This window comes from Aptenodytes patagonicus, chromosome 1 (genome assembly GCF_965638725.1).
Source record: "Aptenodytes patagonicus chromosome 1, bAptPat1.pri.cur, whole genome shotgun sequence".
Classification (NCBI taxonomy): Eukaryota; Metazoa; Chordata; class Aves; order Sphenisciformes; family Spheniscidae; genus Aptenodytes; species Aptenodytes patagonicus.
In genome coordinates, this window is record NC_134949.1 from 167,112,767 (window position 1) to 167,135,250 (window position 22,484).

At 35.4% G+C, this 22,484-nt stretch overlaps 1 protein-coding gene across 16 annotated transcripts in view; it reads left to right on the forward strand.

Moving 5' to 3' along the window:
* The window catches only part of DOCK9 (dedicator of cytokinesis 9), a 136,724-nt gene that overhangs the window by 69,235 nt on the left and 45,005 nt on the right, over window positions 1-22,484 (forward strand). For all 16 annotated transcript variants that reach the window (XM_076361714.1, XM_076361756.1, XM_076361797.1 and 13 more), the window contains exons 14-30: window positions 475-557; window positions 1,002-1,124; window positions 2,953-3,032; window positions 3,113-3,300; window positions 3,423-3,488; window positions 4,103-4,195; window positions 4,479-4,602; window positions 4,981-5,102; window positions 6,497-6,583; window positions 7,247-7,336; window positions 11,882-11,997; window positions 12,132-12,201; window positions 12,341-12,466; window positions 12,591-12,662; window positions 19,159-19,305; window positions 20,016-20,099; window positions 20,738-20,849. In XM_076361714.1, the coding sequence (XP_076217829.1) occupies window positions 475-557; window positions 1,002-1,124; window positions 2,953-3,032; window positions 3,113-3,300; window positions 3,423-3,488; window positions 4,103-4,195; window positions 4,479-4,602; window positions 4,981-5,102; window positions 6,497-6,583; window positions 7,247-7,336; window positions 11,882-11,997; window positions 12,132-12,201; window positions 12,341-12,466; window positions 12,591-12,662; window positions 19,159-19,305; window positions 20,016-20,099; window positions 20,738-20,849 (1,783 nt within the window). The remainder of the gene's footprint in view (window positions 1-474; window positions 558-1,001; window positions 1,125-2,952; window positions 3,033-3,112; window positions 3,301-3,422; window positions 3,489-4,102; window positions 4,196-4,478; window positions 4,603-4,980; window positions 5,103-6,496; window positions 6,584-7,246; window positions 7,337-11,881; window positions 11,998-12,131; window positions 12,202-12,340; window positions 12,467-12,590; window positions 12,663-19,158; window positions 19,306-20,015; window positions 20,100-20,737; window positions 20,850-22,484) is intronic.

A 22,484-nucleotide genomic window follows, 5' to 3' on the forward strand; every position in this document is an offset into this window, starting at 1 on the left:
CCGTATTCTGTGTGTACTTGTAATGCAAGTATTGCAGAGTATTTTACTATTTACTCTGTAGGAATGTGTTCCGGTACATAGAGTGGGTGATGAATAGGGGAGCAAGTGGTGGGGGAAATGTTTTTATCTGGGGTCACAATTTTGTCTTAAAAAGCAGTTGAATTTTGCTCTAGCTTTCGTATGACTGTTGTATATATCATATTTTTTTTCTTGCTTAATTAAATATGTATTATCGGGAGTGTAGATGGGTCTGTGTTTTCACCCATGAAATGCTGTGAAATCAGCAGGCCCTGCTTAACCTGAAATGAATTGTTAAAAGGTATTTTCATTTGTCTTTCACTTGCATACTTAGGATTAACTTTCTAAAGAAGAATTTCCAATTCATATCTGTGTCAATATGTGGTTTCTTCTTGTGTACTAACGGTGCAAAAAATGTAGCTTTTCAAATGTGGCTATTTCTTATGTTCCTTGCAGGTTGCACAGAAAGTTTTGAAGAACGCTAAGCAGGCATGCCAGAGATTAGGTCAATATAGAATGCCTTTTGCCTGGGCAGCTAGGTAGGGACAGATCTCATCAATCTGTGTTTTTTCCTAACTTTTCTTTAACACTATTTTCTGCATCTTGCTTCTTGTAAAACTTAATGTTCTATTTAAATTATTTCTTGTTTTACTTTCAATTAACCAAAAATTTCTGACAAACTTACATTTCAGCTCTGTAGTAGGAAAAAAGTTAAACGTTCATTATATTATTATTCAAACCATTGAATATTGCCAACTGTTTTCTGTTCTCAATATTTTTTATTTTACTAAGAATGAAATGGTTCACACTTGACTTCTTAGACTGAGCTATTTTATATGTTAAAACTCACCTACAGTGACAAGAGTATTAAATGCTTAATATGAAGGATGATGCAGTATGTTCTAATTTGTAGTAAAGAAATTTCTTGAAGTGAATTTCAACACTTTCATAAACTCAGCTGAAAGCAAGATTTTGACTTTCAGGACGCTGTTTAAAGATGCCTCAGGAACTCTGGACAAAAATGCAAGATTTTCTCCTCTCTTCAGACAAGACAGTAATAAACTTTCAAATGAAGACATGCTGAAATTGTTAGCAGATTTCAGGAAGTAAGTCTAATTTCCTCACTTTAAAAAACAAAACCAAACAAACCAAGCACAACCTAACACCCCCTACCTTCCTGCCCCCCGCCAAGCCCCACCACTTTTTGTTATGGTCTTGAACTGGAGCAGCTAATCTTTTTGATGTATGTGTTTCTATGTTCTTCACTTCAAATATAGAAGTTGTATAAATATGATCAAGGCCTTCATACAAGCTACAGATCTTTTCTTTGCAGTGTTTGGAGGCTACAAGTAGGACTGAAGTATTATGCCATGTCTACCGTGTAGTAAGCATCATATCCTGAAGTAGCTCTGTGTTAGGAGTTATGCTTGCACAATACATTCTTCTGGTTCTGAAAGGAAAACAAGGATGAGCATAAGTCATGTGTTCACTGACCTTGGACAGAGAATGCTAGCTCTCAGGGAAAGGGATTCAAGCCAGTATCCAGTCCACCTTCCTTGGGAGTGCCTGTGGCTTAGGATGCCTAAATAACAGAACATTGGTCATCCTTTTTTACAAGGTATTCCTAAAGACTGCATCGTTTGTGTGCAAGACTTACGAATCTCCTACTGACAGATGACCCTATTAATAAACTAGTTTTAATCCCCTTTCATATTAAATAAGATGTAAAATAATAGAGCAGTCTTTGCTGCTTCGCAAAGGCTTTTCCACTTCTGTTATGGTAGGGTTAGCTGGAGTTGTATTAATTTGAACAATCGCCAATCGCAAAAGGTTTGGGTATAGTTTCTTTATTCTATTCTTGCTTACCAAATCTGATAAGGAGATGAGGTTTGTAATAAATATTTTAATTCCATTTTAGCAAGCTGCTTACAGTTTCATTGAAGTTTACATAGCATTGAAATTGCTGTGTACTGATGCTTCTTGCCATAAACAATATTATTGAAACTGAAACTAATATAGTAAATTAGCCTGCGACATCACTTTACTTTGTGAATTAAGGAAATGCTTTTGGTTATTTCAGCATCCTGTTTGTGGAATCGCGTACAGTATTTCACGGGAATTTTAGTAAGAAAGAGATTGTAATATCTAAGGCTTAGCTACTGGAATTAGAATCCAGACTCCAACCAGGAAAAGTTGTTTGCTTCACAGCATGCGATTGCATTTTGGGAAAATTTTGCATCCACTTCCTCTGCAATAATTAAAAGCAATCATGCTGCTGACTGTCTTTACTAATAAAGGGTTCTGCACTAGTGTGTTAACATGGAAAATACTCTTACTTCAAATCGTATTTCTGAATTAGCTACATGATAACATCTAAGAAATTTCATAGTAGGCTAGTTAATAGTAAATATTTTGCAGGGTGAGTTATTACTCTAGAAAAAGGAGGAGGTAGGAAAAAAATTACTGAGTAGAAGATGCATTTTGTTAGCTTACTGATTTCTCTCCCCTTTGCTCCATTTTGCTCCAAGTTTACTCCATTACCATAAATGCTTGTCACTGGCTATTGAGATTTAAAAAGCTTACTTATAGCTCCCCTCTTTGCTGCAAATGATAGTGAGTTATTACATGGCAAACAAAACCTATCTTTAACAAAGTTTTTAATTTTGATTTAAAGAAAGAAAAACATCATGCTTTTTCTTAACCTTTTCCACACTTGTGAACAAAGCCTTACTTTTTTTTTTTTGAGAATTTAAAGAAGAAAACTGAATCTAGGCAAAAAGCAAGACCAGATCAGTCATCCACCCCCAAACCACCTTTCCTCTCATACTACTGTTTCAGGATATTACTTTTGCCTCTGTTTCCTATTATCTCTTTTCTCTGGCATCTGATAGTTTTGCATTTAGCCTGACTTTGAGGTTTTTTTCCTTCCTATAGACCTGAAAAGATGGCCAAACTTCCTGTTATTTTAGGAAATCTGGATGTTACAATTGATAATGTGTCAACAGATTTTCCAAGTAAGTATTAATAAACACTGTTAAATGGACATTCAGGCTTTTTCTCTTCAGTTTTTTATTGGTTTTTTATGTATTTTCAGATTATGTTAACTCATCATACATTCCCATGAAACAGTTTGAAAACAGTACCAAGACACTAATAACGTTTGAAATAGAGGAATTTGTACCCTGTATACCAAAACACACTCAGCCTTTCACCATCTACAACAATCATCTTTATGTTTATCCAAAGCACTTGAAATATGACAGTCAAAAGTCTTTTGCAAAGGTGAGTACGGGAAAACTGTACATCCTTCTTTCTTAGGTTTGGTTAAGATTGTTTACATATTATATTTCTGTGATGATCCTTACGATTAAGTGTTGGGTTTTTGTTTTTGAATACTGCTTTAGGCTAGAAATATTGCAGTATGCATTGAGTTCAAAGATTCTGATGAAGAGGATTCTTTGCCTTTAAAGGTTAGTCTTTTGATTTTTGCAACTGATAAAAGAAAATAGTGAACTATTCACTAGTGAACTAGTGAATAGTGAATAGCTAAGTAACACAGTAGTACTAGATTAATTTATCTAGCTTGGCATGGCGGCTTTCTGTCCTCCTTTTGCATTTAGCATAAGAGTAACTCCCAGATGACATGCTTGTTTTTGATATAAAAGATTACTAAAGAACCCTCAGAGCATTTAATTTCTTTATATCAACAAAAATTCCAAGAATAAACTTGTTGCAAACAAGGGTGGCTTATGCCTACTCCACAGGAAAAATTATTTAACTTAAAAACAGTAAAGCTTTAGATCAACTGCAGAGCCAAGCTCTGTATTTGTTTATGAGCTACCACAGTGTGTAAGAGGTGCCCGGAAGAAAAGAAGTAGAAAAAGGTACAGCAATCCTGAGGTGACATCACAGTGTTAGCTTTACTGCACATCAGGCAGACTACAGATCATGTAATCCTCTGTCTGTGCAAAGGAACCAAGTTAAACACAAGTTAAAATATTTCAAATTCTGGGTGAAACAGATTTTAAGCTGAGAGTGAAAAAGGATTACAGGGTTTTTTTTTTGTTCTTTTTTCCTTTATTAGTGTATCTATGGTAGGCCAGGTGGGCCAGTATTTACTAGAAGTGCATTTGCTGCTGTTCTGCATCACCATCAAAATCCAGAGTTTTATGATGAGGTAAGCTACCTTTCTGAGGTAACTTTTACTGGTTTAGGTATTACGTAAGTTTCAAAAATACAAGAAAAGATTTGAGGATTGCAAAGTTCTTGATAATTATTTCAGTTAAATCAGACCTCCCTTTTCACTGTAAGTAAATTTTTTTGTAAGTTTTGAGTGTGTGATTCTTGATCTTGCTTCAAATAGCGTATAACTGGAATTGCTTTTTAAGTGTGTGACCAGTAAGGCATGTCACTGCTCTAGCTGAAGACTTCTACAGAGGTTGTGATTCTTTGCCTTTCAGATCAAAATAGAATTGCCCACTCAATTACATGAAAAGCACCATTTGTTGTTCACCTTCTACCATGTCAGCTGTGATAATTCAAGCAAAGGGAGTACAAAGAAAAAAGATGTTGTTGAAACACAAGGTTTGTACGCTAATGCTTTACTTTCAGTAATTACTGGGGCGATTTTATGAAGTATGCTTATCCGGTAACCTGTGATTTTTGTGATCCATATAATGCTTTCTAATTACATTATACAGACTGAAAGATTTCATTAAGTATTTCTTTTAATTTAAATGTTTCAAATGTTGTTTTAGAATGTCTATCAAGTTCTTTTCAAACTCAGTGACAATTTATTTGCCTTTTCAATTATTTCTAATTGTTTGAGTTCAAATCATTTGGCCCTTACAGTAACATTTTCTGGTTTATGAATTACATATCAGAAGTGTACAGTAAGACTTTTGTAAGGGTTTATGTAAAGATTCATAAAATTTAAAATTACTTGCCTTTCATGTTCTGTAGTTGGGTATTCTTGGCTTCCTCTAATAAAAGATGGAAGAGTGGTGACCAATGAGCAACACATCCCTGTGTCAGCAAATCTTCCGTCAGGCTATCTTAGTTATCAAGAAGTTGGCGTTGGAAAGGTATGTTATATAAAATTGCTCTAATCTTTAAAAAAAAGATATGGAAAGAGAAGGTTTGGTTGTAATTCCCCAGTCTGATAAGATTTAAGTCATTTTCTAGCAGAAATTTTTTTTCTTCTATAGTTGAAATGGAGTGCTTTGCAAAAGTTAGACATCTGCCTCAGAGGAAACAAACCAACCCAAAGAGAAATGGGAGACAAAACTTATGACCAAATTCTGACTTTTACAAGAATTTGAATCAACCTGTCCTAATACAGGTTTTCATTTAAATTGTTAAGTACTTATTTCTGTTGTTATTATTCAGCTGATGTACATAGGAAATGTTTAAGTTTAATTTTTTGTAATAACAATTAACTAGAAGTTACAGTAATTTTTAAATACATTAAACTATTTTGAGTTTATGAAGATATGCAAATAATCTGAAGTCCTTTACTAAATTTTTTTTAGCATTTCATGCTGTCTCCTTTCAGTAAGTCCTTTATTCCTGACAAAGTCTTATTCTCACATCTTGATTTTTGTGATCTTTATACTTCACTAGCAAAATTTATGGTTGTATTTTTCAAAGCAGAAAGCTTGCAAAATTATGGTAATAAAAATGATACCGAGGAGGATACAAAATGTAAAATGTGATAGGGGATTTGACTAAGAGAATGAAACACAGAGACAAAATTGACTCATTTTGGAGGAAGAGTCCTAAAATCAACAGCAAGAGGTGCTGCTCTCCTCCTATTCTACCACCTTTTCTTTTTTAAACTCTGCTGTAAGCTTTCCAACCATTGTCTCCTTCACATCTTTCATCTTTTCACATCATAGGTGTATTCCTTGTGCCTCTGCTGTTAGTCTCTGCTCATGCCCATGGGTAGAAGGTTACGATCAATATGACTAGTTGTAGATCTAGCAGTAAAATCTTTCCCTAACTGGTTGTCAGGATAGTCAGCTGAGCATTCCCATTCTCAGTTCTTTGGAAGTGGGATGGGAAGGAAGCACTGGCTGCTAGCTATCGGTGGCCTATGGTAAGGTTTAAACTGTGTCAGTGTCTGTGGAAATTCTTTTGTTCTTTTTCTCAGAAAACTAGTAGATATCTCTCTCTAGTCACAAGTTTCTTTGCAAAGTTGTAGGGGAAACGTGAGATCTGTGACTTACAGAAAAGCAATTTTGTTAGCCAGTGAGGAAACTACTGTGGGACTTTTAAAAAGCATTTTAAGCTTCATAAATGCTTTTGGTAATATTGCCTGCATAATTTTCCTTTTTTTATGACTTTATTCATTGCACACATTTCTTCAACTTGTTTTTTTAAAAAAAAAAAAAGTGTTGTTTGTGGTACTATAAACAAATTGTTTTACTCTAGTATAATGCTACATTATTTTACTTTTCCTCTGCATGTGTGCGTGCAGCATTCTGGTCCTGAAATTAAATGGGTAGATGGAGGCAAACAACTGTTAAAAATATCCACTCATCTGGTGTCAACTGTGTATACGCAGGTGAGTTATAAAATAAAATAAATTAGAGAAAGTTTTATAAATAATGTATGTTTGTTATATGTATATACAATATTTGGGAAAATTCTTAAACTCAATATGCTGATCTCTTTTTTTTTTTTTTTTTTTTTTGTCTCTTGGACACTCTGCATGGTATCTCTCTTTCACATCAGCTGTGAAAAACAGCAGATCTTAAATGGAAGCTATTCAAAATGTGAACCTTTTGTCTAACATGGTCATCTATTCCAATCTGAATTTTCCTGTTAGATGAGAGGTCGTAGTTGTCTGAAAGCTATTTACTGGCATATCTACAAAGCAATGAGTCCTGTTATAGCTGCTCATAAAATACATGTTATGATCAGTTGGGATAACTAACATTAAGTATGCTATCTTCTGCATGTCAGTTGGTTTGAAGCAAATATAGGTGGTGTTTTGTATAATTGGTATTCAAAAATCACTGGAAATTTCTTATGTGGGTTAAAAAAGAAATCAGTTACATGTAGACTTAAATTAGTTTTCAGAGTAGTGCACTTCAATTATTTTTGAAAATTGCATCTACGGACACATATGGATTTCTATATATAAATTTTTTCATGTGTTCTGTTTTGGATTATGGATAGTAATGTTAGTTATTGTTTAATTTGTTGTTCTTTTTGTCTTTGACAGGACCAGCACTTGCATAATTTTTTTCAGTACTGTCAGAAAACAGAGTCTGGAGCTCGTGCACTAGGAACTGATCTTGTAAAATATCTTAAGGTATAAAATGGTAGTGAGTAACAGATTATATTATTTATTTATACTTTTGCAAAACCTAGGAGCTTCAGACATTTTCTAGGTCTCATTAATGGAATATGCAGTATAAAAAGAACAAGAAGATACTTCCTGCCCTAGGTAAATTTACAATTGCAATATAAGAGGAAACCATGAGTAAATAATGAGACAGTATTGGTCAGCCTTATAAGTGATAATTTCGAAACACTAATGGCTTATTTTGTCAATATAATCAAATGGAACTGCACATGGGAATGGTAAGGAATGATGACTCTTGATTTTCTAAAATTTTGCTTAGGAGGTCGTCATCATCATCATCATGTCTACAGTTCTCTTTCAGGATTAGATGAGTAGAGTGCATGGTTTCCACAGCAATTTTGTCTTAACCAAGTAGGCCAAATTTTTAATATAAAATTTAATATAAAGCCCAAAATTCAGTCACCTTAAAATCTATGTAAGTATGACAAGTAACTCTTAATTTTCTTAGGCACAACAGAGTTTATTGTTGTAATTGAATACCATCAATTAATAAAACTGGACTGTCTACTCAAGACATTTAAGTAAGAACTTAACTATTGAATGTGGCACACTTCTGAACTGGACTTGTTTTGTGACCTTGTTTATGTCAAAATCATGGCTCTGAATCGTCTTCCTTGCCCCAAGACTTCTGTCATCAACTTTGGTACAAAACAGGACACAGTACGTTAACAGCAGGAAGATGGAATAAGCCTATTTGGAAATAGGTTTTTTTATCATTACCATTTTTTACTGACAGACCTGTTTCTCAGTCTTCTATTTGTCCTTATCATTCTGAAATTTTGCAATCCCAAAACGTGCTGGCAAATCATATGACAATAATACAACCCCTTAGAAGGGATTCTGGCCATGGTAGCTTCACATCAAAAGGGTAAGGCAAAGACCATAGTCTTGTAGCTGAACTTCATCATCCCCCATGGTTACTTAGAATGAGTCACTAGAGATGCCTCTCACTTGGGTTTCTGCTGCTGACATTCTTGTTTTGATATAAGATGTCATTTCTCTGTGTTTTTCACTTGAAGTATCTGTTTCGGGTTCCTTGATAATTTTCGATCTGGAGCCATCCTTATTTCCACTGCTTTCTGCAGCAGTAATTGTACCAAATAGTCCCCAATTAGATGGCGCTAGCACTAAGCCTGGTAGTGTTTTGGCTTTAAAAGTCAGCACTCTTGCAGTATCAAGAGGCCCTACTGGAGTTAGAGACAGCTTATGTGCAGAATCCCTCCCTGATACCGCACTTGCAAATCCTCTGTCATTGTGACACTTTTCAAAATATAGAGTCTTTCTAACCGTGTATATGTGGTTTGTGCCCTGAAGAACTCTCTCCAATAGAGATGGAAGAGGAGAGGAACCACTGCTTCAGTGTGTTTCATCTTGCCTTGAGGCCAGGGGCCAAGGGGATTATTCCATCTTTCCCCAAGTAATCCTTCTGGGACATTGCGGCCCTGCTGTCTGAGATTTCTGTTTGAAGAAGAGAACCTCTATACCTCTCACTTCCTACTGTTTGTACTTTTCTGGCAAGGGATTTAAAGTTGCTGGTATTCAATTTCCTCCCGTGTTCTATCAAAATACAAAGGAATCATCCAGGTTTTTAGAAGTCCTAGTCATAAAAGGTTTTTTTTCTCATTGATGCAGCTTTGCCTTCTTGTCCTCTGGTTGTGGTTTTGAGATCAGTTGGGACACTGAACCTTTATCATTGGACTTAACCTCTCTTTTTTTCTCTCTGTATAATAAAGGTGGCATGTTCTGTCATCATGAATTAGAGGTCTTAGAATCTGACCTGTGGCTCATTGAAGCTCTTTAATATTGTCAGTATCATTTCCATCACTTTTTTTCAAGGGGTGTAGCTTTCCTGCTACTTGAGGTGCCAGAGAAAATGGCAGATGTTTTCTGGTATTAAGAAGAAGGGAAGGATTGTTGTCCATACTGGACCTCAGGGAATTGAATGTCTATTGATAAGTTCAGGTGAAAAAAAACCAGAATTTGCTCTTTCTGGTGCTGTAATATAAAGCAGTTGGTCTGGGAAACAGTCAGATGTTACATGAAAAGAAACATTATTACTAAAATCTCTGCATACATGACAAGTCTGAATCACTACTATTAAAAAATCAGTTTGCACACCATGGAGAGACTCTTTACCAGGGTCCTGGCAGCAGTGACTGTTCACGTTATGAGGAATGGAACGACCCTGTACTTTGTGGGCGGTTGGTTGATTCTTACCTCAGGAGCTGAAGCTGTAAACCAACCCTCAGTCAGTTTCTGACCTGTTTGATTCATCGGGATTCACACTACTTCGAGAAATCCCACTGTTTCTTAAGTTTACCAGAGCTCTACTTGAATCTGATATAATAAAAATCTCTTTCAGGGACTAGCATGGCAATTTCAGATTTATCTTGCCACCCGCCGACTGTCAAAAATGACAGTTGGCTGGAATCAAAGGGTTGATGTCTTCTTGATATTCACAACTCTTGTTAGTCTGGTAGAACAAAGTGACCATCAGATATTAAAGTATCATTTTAGGGAAAGCTCAAAAGAACACTTCCTCAGATTACTCCCAAATCACATTATTTACTTCAGTTGTATGTGATGACATATACTGTAATATATTTGGGTAGCTTATTCCTTTGCCTTTAAACACTTAATTTATTTATATTTATATTAATTCCACATTAGCAAAATCTTTAGGTTCAGTGACAAGACCATGTCTTGCCAAAATCCCTGGGACAGAATAATGCAACTGCAGAGCCTCTTTATAACTCTTGCTTGTTGTCAAACACCAGAACGCTCTCACCACACAGTATAAACATGTTCCACACCACTAGATTAACACATCACATTGACTTTATTGCCTTGCTTCATGGTAGCAGAAAACAAATGCTATTTTCTGTGTCAGCTACAAATTATGGCAATTCTCAATTCTCTTGGGCCAAATTCCTGTCTAGCTGGGCCTCACAGGGACCCAAATACTTTTTACTTCTGTGTATTGAGAGCTTGCCTTTTGTGTGTCAGCCTGTACCTATCTGTGCCAGACTTGGCCAGCCTGAGTGCTAAATGTTCTTTAAAAATCAACTGGTGACAGTTTCCTGCAGGTAACGTCTATGCTATAATGGCAATGACACATTTAAATACTTAGGATTTACTTTTCTCCACAAAGCCAGTGTGCTACTGGCAGAGTAGCTTGGGTTACTGAACCTGACAAGCGTTCTCCTGTTCTCTCTTCTTTCTGCTCTTACCCTCCCTAACAGGATTTTGTGTAAGCACTGTCTGACACTTCTACTTAAAGGTTTTCTGAGACTTACCTGACTCGAGATGTTTGTATGCTCTCCTTCATGTTTTGTGAGCCCAAACATCACTTAGCATCTCATAAGTTGAGGTATCTACTTGTAGTTACCTCCATTGCCACCTGAGAGATCAAAGGGCACAGCTACTTCTGGCAGTCTAAGTGTAATTGTACACTAAAAGGCATCAGAGGTTGGGTTACAAGTCCACTTCAGAGTCTTACTTAAAACAGCACCTTACCAAAAAATGTCTGCATCCTGGAAAAAAGTCTGAGCTGAAGTTCCATTTGCCTGTTTACCCAATACTCTGATATTCAAGGCTTATAGAAAAGATGGTGTAGCGTATGACTGCTGTTTCCAAGAAAAATCATGGGTCATGTAGGAAGGAAGACTGTTTTGAGTCCTGAATAGTGTGAACATGCATAGAGGCAAACATTCAAAGACAAGACTGCTATGTAACAGTGAATGGAAATGTTTGAAATGTGTTGTCTGTACGCGTGTTCAGCAAATACACTCTTTTTTTGTCAAACTCCCTCTAACTCCAGGGAATTTTGTGGCATAAAACAATGTAGGATGAAATGCCATACACTGCCTTTTATGTCAGGGTTGTTATGTCTATAATATCTTTTGCATGTGATGGAAAGCAAAGGCATATCGTGAAGAAGTTGAGTGGTTAGTAACTCACTGTCTCCAATTTCCAGCATTAGATAGTTAGGGATTTTAGTTCATTCTAGTTTTTAACATATTAGTTTGTTGTGTTGCAGTAACTAGTATAACTAGTATTGCACTTAGCACAGGTAAGCAATCTGTATATTTTTGTGGAACTTCTGTTTGCTAAATGTCTGCATTGGTGAATGAAATAGCAAAGTATCCCAGAGTGTCAGTGTCAGCTTGCTGTGGTGTACACAGGTAGTCTTTTCATTGAAACATTACCTAGTATGCATTTCAATGGAAAAGTACAAATACTTCTAAAATGCTTTTAATAAAACCTAATTTTTATCCCTAATTTACCTTAATGTAGAAAATATTTTACCAAATACTTATGTTGGAAACTATTCTCAATTGCTTTCTGTGCAGTATTTCAGGTAATTAACACCAAATAGTGCAAGCAGTGTGTGTTTTTGGAAAAAGACCTGCAGTAGATTTTATTGTTTCCGAACTTGTGATTTAAATGCCATTGTTTCAAGGGAGTGACTCTATTACTGCTTTCTTTTAGAGCCTTCATGCTATGGAAGGCCATGTGATGATAGCTTTCCTGCCAACTGTTCTAAACCAGTTGTTTAGAGTTCTCACTAGAGCAACTCAAGAGGAAGTTGCAGTCAATGTGACAAGGTAAAGAATTTTAAGTGCTTCATAGAGTTTAAGTGATGACTAGGTTATCACATAAATCTGTAACTGAGTAGCATTTTTGCTATTGCGATCATAGCTTTCTTTGTAAGCTTACTTGGTTTCCGACTTCTGTTTAGGGTTATTATCCATATTGTTGCTCAGTGTCATGAAGAAGGCTTGGATAGCTACCTGAGATCTTATGTCAAGGTAGGTAAAAAGTAAATTGAATATTTCCTTTTTTTATCTCTCTAAAAAGAGTATATTTAAATTTAGTTGCATCTATTCAATTTCAATTGTTTCATATTATGTCATAGTTTCATATTATATTCTGTTTTTCCTCCCCAAGTATGCTTATAAAGCTGAACCCTATGTTGCTTCTGAATATAAGACAGTACATGAAGAATTGACAAAGTCCATGACAACAATTTTAAAGCCATCTGCTGACTTTCTTACAAGCAACAAGCTACTTAAGGTATATATTGAACTATACTTTTTACTGTATGTTCTTGTCATAACTGAAGAATAGGAACTAATTGTATTGAAATAGTTGTTGAATGCATGTGGCAATTTTACAGAATGTTTTCTTTTCTCTGCAGTATTCATGGTTTTTCTTTGAAGTTCTGATAAAATCAATGGCTCAGCATTTGATAGAAAACTCTAAAGTGAAGGTATGTCAACTTTTGCAAAAAAAAGTGTTATTCTAAAGAGAATTTGTATAGTCTCTTCTTTCTCCAATCACATTTTTATTGCATATTAGAAGAAAAAGTTTTATATATAAACGGCTATGATTTATATATAATAACTTCATTTATAAGAAAGGGAGGAAAAGAGCAAAGCAGCAGGAGAAATCAGTTGAAATATTAGATAGAAAAAACTACAGGGGTAGATTCAACATTACTATAAAAGGATAGAAACCCCTTAAAATCCATACGGTAGAGCAGTCTGTGTAAATCACCAGAGAGACTAGTTAGATTTCTTAATACTAATGGTACAATGAAGCTGGAAGCAACAGATAACACTGTGGACTTTGATGTAAGTACTACCCAAAAATATCTAGGCTATTTCCTAAGCAGTACAGTAGCCGTGATATAAAATGTCCCTGAGAACAGTGAATCATGCAGTCTACAGTCCTTCTCTATGCGATAAGAAGTATCAATATTTAATTCTGTGTTATTTCCTATGCTGGAAAGAGAATGCTAGAATTTTAGAAACAGGCATTTTTCTACCAGCTTGGCCTATAAGCAGTATTTTTCTTACATTGGTGACAGCTTTTTAGTTTACTTACTTCTGTATTAAAACAAGTCTTGAAAGTAAAGTTTCAAGTATACAAAATAGTTCCAGCTGAGTAACATACCAGGTTGTTCTGAAATCTTTATCAGTTTTTTCACTGTGTATTTAAAACACAACTGGAAGTCTGAAGTACGTGGGGGAAAGAAAAAAATACTTGGACGATGATCAGGAAAAACACTTTAGAGTGCTACACTTATACTGTTCTGCTGTGGTATGATCAGTAGAGTTTGAGTCCCAGTTCAACTTACTTTAAGTGTCTGGACTTTCCTATTTCAGTAGATCTAATCTTTAAAGAAATTATTGATTCATTTTTCATTTAAGAAGCATGTGAACTCCATGTGATAATTGGTCAAATGACTTTTTCATCATTAGATATTCATGAAAGTAATGTGTTTGATGTCCAAATCCTAGTAACCATCACTTTCTCTTAGAATACTAATACAGAATAAAAATGTTTTCCTGTTCATGTTACTGGTTTACTTTTAGTTAGAAGAATTAAATCGCATCACCAGACTGACTGTTACTTAGTAGTAAATTAAAAAAATCTGCCTTAATACAGTATTCAGCTGGACTCATTTTAGCACTAATTACTGATACATGATTTGCAGAATACCATAATAATAGAGAGGAAGAGCATGATTTATGGATTCAAGTTGAACTATGCATTCTACTGAAATAGATCACACAGTAAAGATACCAGGCTTCAGCATTGCACCCTTTGTAGAAATAGAAGGAATTTTTTTTTTTTTAACAATCTGAATTAAATCAGGAGGAAAATCTGTAACACGCATAACTATTTTTCCCGCTGCTCTGGAATGCAGGAGGAGCTCAGTCAGTTTGTGAGGCTCCTCATTTAGTAGCAAAATCGATTGTGTATTTTAAGCTTAACTTCCCCCACCTCAGTCTGCCCAGCTATGTTTTATTCTGACTTTCAGTTTCTATGAGTAGATAAAATCTGCAAAGAATAGCTGACTTCATCCTGTTATTTTGCATTTGAAGAGGACCTCAAATTTTTGCATGTAGCCTCATGAGATGCTAGCTGTTGTGTTGCGTTTTTATATAAGGAAAAGGAGTTGTCTCCATTTAAAATGTCACAAAGAAGAGAGTGATGTCCTTTATGTTACTAAAAAGAAATGATGAAATAGTTTTGTTTTTTAAATAAAATCTCAGCTTTTAATTGGAGCGGTGGTTCTGGAAATTCTGGAACCTTTATTGGCAGATTTTTTTTAAAAACAGCTTAGACAGTTGTCAGGGAAGACGTGTTTTGTGCAAAACCAGCCTGATGAACTCTAATATACGGACATAAACTTTTACCTGGTATTTGTAGTCTGTTTAATCTAGAAATAGGCCTTTAGTTTAAGGGAGTGGGGGGAATTTGAGTATTTACATGGTACTAGTACTACAGTTTTAAGTATCTTCTGAAGTGTGGAAGAAGGCAAGCTTTTACCACTAACAACTTAGATTGTCTAGGGAAGTGTGACAGCTACCATTTGTTTAGGAGTTTTTAGAATGCAAATATATGCACAGAGGATTTGCTGTGCATGCAGTGCAGTAGTACATCCTTTTGCATTAAAGGTGTCAAACTTCTTGCTGGTTTTAACTGATCAGCTCTTTGGGAATTCCTCAAAATTTCTAGCAAAAAGGAGAGACTTACAACTTTTTCTACCACTAATCAATAGAAATACTGTTAATTCAAACCAAAGTAAGAAAAATATTCAGATGGACTTTTTTCTGTTTCTCTTTTTTTTGCTCTTTCATAGTATCTGTTCAAATAATTCAGGATCTTTAAAATTAAATTTTTATTATTGATTTGATGTTCCTTGAGGAAGGCGTTTGTGCTTCTGTTCACTCTGTGAATAGAGTATTTCTTATTTCACCCCGCTATTTTGAGCTTATTATAATCAGTTAAATTAATTGTATTAATTTAATCAATTAAACTGAAATGAAAGTATAATCTTACAAAGCAGAAAACACTGCTGCTTATTTAAAGATGACATTTTCTAGAGAATTCTGGAATTGAATTAGAATTTTATAATTTAAAAATGATGTTGATAAAAACTGAAGGAATTTTTGTTGGTTTCAGTACTTACGTGACAGTACTAGCAGTACTTTTTATTTTACAGTATTCAGCTCTGAGAAGGATACAGTTTTTCTAATTACAGAATGTGGTGCATCTGGGCAAGGTTTTCAAAACATGGTTTGTGTGAAACTTGTATAGCTTGAGGAAGTTTTCTATTGGATTTGGTAGGTGATACTCTGAAAAACAACAACATGCTGTTTGTGCTTGGCTAAACAAAGTTTATATATTTTTTCCTGATTTTAACAAACCTACAGAAGTCCTCACAAGTTTGGAAACAGCATATTGGTTTAAAAAAAACTTCAAAGAAACCACTAACTTGCTGTCATACAAACCCATTTCCTTAATTTAATTATAACTTCCTTACAATAGGATTATATTTTTAAATTGAGATCAGATGGTGGATAAAATAAGTACAGTAGAATATCATCTTTTTTAAAGCAGGGATCTGTGTAAACAAACAAAAACCAAATACAATTTACTTTTCAGAATGACTCTGCCAGTGCCCGTGTTTTTAGTATCCTCTCCCATATAATCTGCATCTCTTGTATAGTATGGTATGCTACCATTGATGAGCATTCACATTACTACTAGTTCTTGATTATTTTTTTAATTTTTTTATTACTATTTCTTTCCTCCACAAGTGCTATACTGATTCATTTGCTCAAAGCTAATGTGTCTTTGCTGACCCATGTAATCCTAATAAAAGAATTATATTTGGAGAGCACCAGCACGTACGTCTGAAGAACAAATTCAATTTAACAAGACTTTAATTTTAGGGAAAACAAAGTTGGTAAAGGAACACTGTGTCAGTTACAGAAGCCTGAGACTGATTTGATTACCGGGTGTTATGGAAATATGGTGTGAATTGGGGTAGGCATAACCATAACTATTACTCGAAGACCTCCATCTCTTTCATGTCTAAGTGACCTAAGTATCTATAAGAGAAGGCACTGATTATTTTCTTTTTTTAGTAGTAACAACCAGTAGCTGAGACCTAATGGCCTCAGGTTTGCTGTACTTGAAAGATTGAGCAGTTCATTTTGTGATTTACTATGTGCTATGAATGACATGCTGTACAAACTGTGGTCTTCTGAGATCGATTTCTAAGGGTTGTTATGAGTAAGCTTAGGATTTTCATTAAAATGCACCAAAAGATGTAGGCAGGAGACAATTCAGTGTATGTTTATATTTCTGAATATTGGTCTAGGAATTCTGACCTTTCTTTAAGTGATATTTTACATCAACTTGTTGCATCAAATTTTGTCTATTACATGGGATTATATGATCATATAAATTCTGAAAAAGTTTTGTTCTTTTTAAGTAATCTTTCTGCCCTACAAAATTCTTTAGGTAGGCTAAAAATTTATATAATTTCATTTTAATGAATGTTTGCTCTACCTCTTAACAACATAATTGTAAACACGCATTTTGTAGAAGATGGGCTGAGAAAATACTGACCATGGAAAAAGCATGACTCTTTTCAAAGAAAGCACTAATTGCTAGTGGCATTTTATTTATGATTCCAAGTTGCCAGAAAGAAGTAGATAAACCACAAAAATGTGATCTAAATACTGATGGCACTTTTAACTCTGTAAGAGACCCCATTTTATTTCAGAAAATAAGGATTTTTATAGATTTAGTAGCTTCTGTAGCCATAAATCTTTCTAAGATGATAACAGTTCATACAGAAATTTTCTTATGCAGCATTGAAACTACCAAAATGTTGCCACGTTTTTTGTTAGGACTTACATGTATAGTAGCATGCAGTCATTCTACCTGAAGAGGAAAAAAAGCCCAAACCAAACAAAAAACCCCACCCCCAAACCCCTAAGCTTGATACTGGAAAATACCTGTCTGGTTTCTATTGATGTCCCACTCAATAGTGTGTTCTGCACGCTAGGTATACTTGTTGTATAGGAGCCCCATCCATTTCAGGTTAATATTTTGTTTGTTTTTAATAGTATCTTCAAAAGCAACCCCCAAATATGAACTGCTCAATTGTACAAAGGAAACAAATTCTTTTAACATGCACCTTTAGATTCTAGTACTTTACTGTGTATCACCTTGAACGGCTGTTCTTTCTCATTCTTCCCCTGCAGTAACATGAAGTAAAGTTCATAGCTTATAAACTACTGGAGTGACATTTTATGATAGACTTTTATTGTTGTCTCCACATTTCATGTTAAAAAAGACATTTCCACTTTTAGAACTCACCTCATTGTCATCTTCCCTGTGACATGAAAGAAAAAGGAGCAGAACTCACCTCTTGTTTGCATGTATCCTCATTCCTGAACATCACTTCTTGATGTACGAGCTCCTTAAATATCAAATAAATTATTTTGCTAGCTTTTTTTCTGTCTTACTGGGTAAAGTAATAAATGGAACACGCATTCAGATATTTTCTACTTATGAGAGCTGATAAAAAGATGCATTTCTGAGTGCAGCAAAATTATTTCTGTAACAAGAATTTTGTAGTACTTTTAAAAATATTTAATTACTGTCCAGCAAAGACTGAGTTACAAGAATATCGTAGGACACTGACTGGCATACCCACCAACAGAATTTTTAATTGTTATTTCATCAGTGAGTACTGCTGATATTTATACAGGGATCTTTTTCAACCTTAATATCTATCTTTTAAAAAATATTTTTTTTTTTTAAATAGAACTAGAGAATTTGGAGCACAGTTCAAACACAAAGGGAGCAAATTGTATAATTGATTTATTCAGGGCCTTGACAATGACTTGTTCTGCCTAGGAATGTTGCATTCAATATAGTTCAAAAAACTATTTAAATAACAAAGTATTCAGAGCACTTGGATGTTTTGATTTTAGTTTTCAGAAAGAAAAGACATGACTGTACAGTTGAAACAGTTTTTGTCAGCGTTCACTTCTTCAGCCTCACACCACCAGTCATTAAGTCCCTTCAGACAAAAGACAGAATCTTTATTAAAGATTGTAAGATGTAGAGAAATAAAAGAGGCTCTGCAGTGCCAAAAAGCTGAAGAGAACTTACTGACCAATACTGGTCAGAATGTACAAAATCATTGATGAAGATAATATAGATGGTGAGTGGAAAGGAGGAAATCGTGAATGTAGAGGAGATCTTTTAAGCTACTTGGCAAACTGCCTAAAAGCAAGGGAAAACTGTTCTGATTGTGGAAACTTAAAAACATGGAGAGTAAGATTCTGAAGCCTGTACGAGCTGAGATTTGAAGCCGCTGATGAGCAAGAGAAAGAAAGAAGCATGGATGAGAATTTCCACAATGGCAAAAGGCAAAGGAGTTGTTAAAAAGATAGTTGCAGAACAGCAAAAACGTTTTTTTTTTTCCCAAGGCAGAAAAGAGATTCTGATAATGCAGTTGCTGTACGTGAACCAGCTGGTGTCTGCTTTGGAGAGGAAGATAGATAGAATTAAAAGATTCCCTTTTATTCTTAGCTTCTGTCGTCAAGTTTATTGTAGTATAGAAAAATATTACTGCATTACACTTACAAACTTTTATACGTGTGTTTTTGTCATCAAAGATGCCTTGCTTGAATTTTAACAACAGATGTTAGTGCATGTTGTAATACTTTCTTTTAACCAAATGCTCTTTTTTCCCCCTCAGTCTAGAAAGTTCAGGAAAATCTTGAATTCAAAGAAAATGTTACTTTAAATGACAAATGAGAAAATTTGAAAACTTTCTTTGTCTCCACTCTCCTGGTCAGGTTATCTATATCTTATCTAAAGTAAATTTTCTGATCTATTTTAATGTTATAAACCATATTAAATATTGTATCTGAATTTTTTTCTAGCTGTTGCGAAACCAGAGATTTTCTGCTTCCTTTCATCATGCAGTTGAAACAGTTGTTAATATGCTAATGCCACACATCACTCAGAAGTACAGAGACAATCCAGAGGCTTCAAAAAATGCAAACCATAGCCTTGCTGCCTTTATAAAAGTAGGTACACAAGCGACTTGGGCTCTGTGGTTACTTTTTCAATAATATTGCTTCTTCATGGATTTTAAAGAATCTTAAAGTGAACTCATGTAAAACTGAATATGGATAATGCTTTTTAAATGTAATTCTATGTCCAAGTTAAAATGCATTGAAGTATAATTTGCATCTTCTGTAATCAAGAAGACATCTGTTCAAAAGTTTGATATATTTTTTAATGTATTTATATTTAATCCAAAATGTGTTTTGATTTTTTTTTTTTTTCTTCTTTAAAAATATCATCTCGGTTACCTTCTAATCCTACAAAAGCTTCATACATTGAGTGGTGTTTTATTTGCATGCATTTTATGTAGACAGTATTTCAGTGTCTTTCCTTTTCCAGCCAATAAGATCCAGTAGGGAGAAAAAAGGATGGGAAATAAAATGGTAGATAAAACTGCTAGTGGCACATTCATTTTCATTTCTGTCAAGATAGAGTTCTTCTCTCCAAACTGCTTTTTATTTGCAATTTGTTTACATTCTGCACTCTAAGGGAAAATTTGGTATTCATATATGTATACATATATTTAGTTTGCTTGTTTTATTATTTTCTATATTCAAACTGAAATACCAGTCATGTTTGGAAAATAAACTTATTAAATACAGAAATATAGTTACTGAGCACTGAGACAGTACTAAATCAATTCTATCTCGGTTTTGCTTGTTTTCCCCAGAGGTGTTTTACTTTCATGGATAGAGGCTTTGTTTTCAAGCAAATCAATAACTACATCAGCTGCTTTGCCCCAGGAGATCCGAAGGTACTCAGTGTTTTTAAACAAACTATTTGTAGGAGTTGCCTCTTCTTGATGCATGTGGATAGAGTAGCGCATTAAGTCTTCAGACTTCTTCCCAGTTACATTAGAAGTCCCTGCACTGTGCCTAGAGCATTTTCTTTTTCCATCAAATCACTTCTTCATATTTTGATTCCCACCTTCAGGTGCAACTTTACCACCCTAGAGTGTGTGTATTGTGAAAGTGGTGGAGTGTGGGGGTGCAACACTAAGCAGAAATTTTAAGCATGAATGTGAGAAAGGCTAAAGTTGGAAGAGTTGATATCTGATAAGTTTCTGTACATTTACTGTAGTGGTGAAAGCATGTACCAGATGTCCAAAGAACAACTTCTGTGGGTCCAAACTTTTCTTACATCAATACATGATATGCTAGTAAACTTAAATAACTTTGGACAATGGGAACACTAAATAGAACTATATCCAGTTGTCAAACATGAATTATGCTGGAATTATTTTATACTGACATATGGAACTTCGACAGGTCTATATCCCTCATACTGCAAGACTGAGAGAAATCACCCGTTTGTGTTAGAAAGCTGTTTCTAATGTGTTATTCAAATCACTGCATCAGTTGTTTAATTTATACTTTAAAATTATTTTTGCAGACTCTTTTTGAATTCAAATTTGAATTTCTCCGTGTAGTCTGTAATCATGAGCACTACATACCTTTGAATCTACCAATGCCATTTGGAAAAGGCAGAGTTCAGAGATACCAAGGTAAGTTCTTCTGAAGAAGTGTATGGTATATTTCTTAGATGTCACCTTTTTATTATTAGACATGTAGACTGTGTAACTTCAGGTCTATGAGATGTTGGAAACCTTGAAATTGTTAAATGGAAGCTTAAAGTTGTAATCCTTTTGTTTAAACTTAAAGGAATAGTTTTGGTAGCAATCTATCCAAAGTATCTAGTCATTGAAAGATATGGTAAACTACGTCCTTGACTCTGCCTCCCTTTCCTGCTATGATTATTAAGTTTGGTTTTTTTCATTAGTTAGCTTTTAATTCACTAGCTGTGGAAGCCTGCAACGCTCCTGTAGGTAGGTGTGCATGTGAGGCTTGGTGTAGTTACTTTTTTTTCATATACCCATTCAGGTTAAAAGGGACTTCAATAGGTCTGTAGTCCAACCTCCTGCTCAGGTCACCTCAGGCCTTCCCTTCTCCAGACGGAACAAGCTCAGTTCCCTCAATTTCTCCTGATAGGGCATGTGCTCCAGCCCTCTAACTACCTTGGTGGTCCTTCACAGAACTCCCTCAAGTTAAGATCCTTCTTGTACTAGAAGGCCCAAATACTACACACGCTATTACAGATATGTCTAACAAATGCCACGTAAAGGGGAATAAACACTTCCCTTGATATACTGGCTATGATCCTGTTGATACAGCCCTGTATGCGGTTAGCCTTTATGTTAGCCAGGATGCCATGCTAACTCCTGTTGAAGCTACTGTCCACCTGGACCCCTAGGTGTTTTTCAGCAGAGCTGCTCCCAAGCTAGTCATTCCATAGCTGGTACCATTGCAAGAAGTTCGTCCATCCCAGGTGCAGAATTTTGCATTTGTCCTTGTTGAATTTAATTGACATTTCTGGTGACCCATTCCCGTAAAATCTAGATTCTTCTGAAATGCAGCCCTGCCCTTGAGCATATGGACTGTACCCCATCCGCAAACATGATGAGGGCGCACTCCATCTCCTCTTTCAGGTCATTGATGAAGTAGTATTAAGTAGGATAGAACCTGGGAAACTGCTCTTGTAGCTGGTCACCAAGGAGGGTACAAACCATTAACCATCAACCTTTGAGCCCAATGATCCACCTAGTTGTTTTGCACATTTAGGTGTCTAGTCACCTAGACTGTGATGTCCCGTTTGGATACAATGACCATGTGGACGTACGCAATTCTCCCCTTATCCACAGATGTAGTGAGTTCATTGTAGAAGGCAGGTTAGCCAAGCATGGTTTATCCAGGCTAAACCATATCCTGGCCATTCCCGCTCACACTCTTCTCCTTCACTTGCCAAAAAATGGCTTCCAAGAGGACTTGCTCCATGACTTTTCCAAGGACCAAAGTGAGGCCTGTAGTTATTCTTGCCTTTTTTTGAAGATGTGTGCAATGTCTGTCTTCAGTCATTGCAAGGTCCCAATTATGGGAGACCCCTGATCACCATGGCTTAACAAAGGTGATAGTGAGTGGTCTTCCAATGATATTGGCTAACTCTCTCAGTGTTTCATCTGGTGCTGTGGATTTGCATGACTGGAGGTCTCTCAGGAGATCCCTGACCTGATCCTCATCTGCTGCTGATAATTCTCTTTCTTGAAGCTAGTCTCTAGGCTCTTAAGACCTGGGAACCAGGTCTG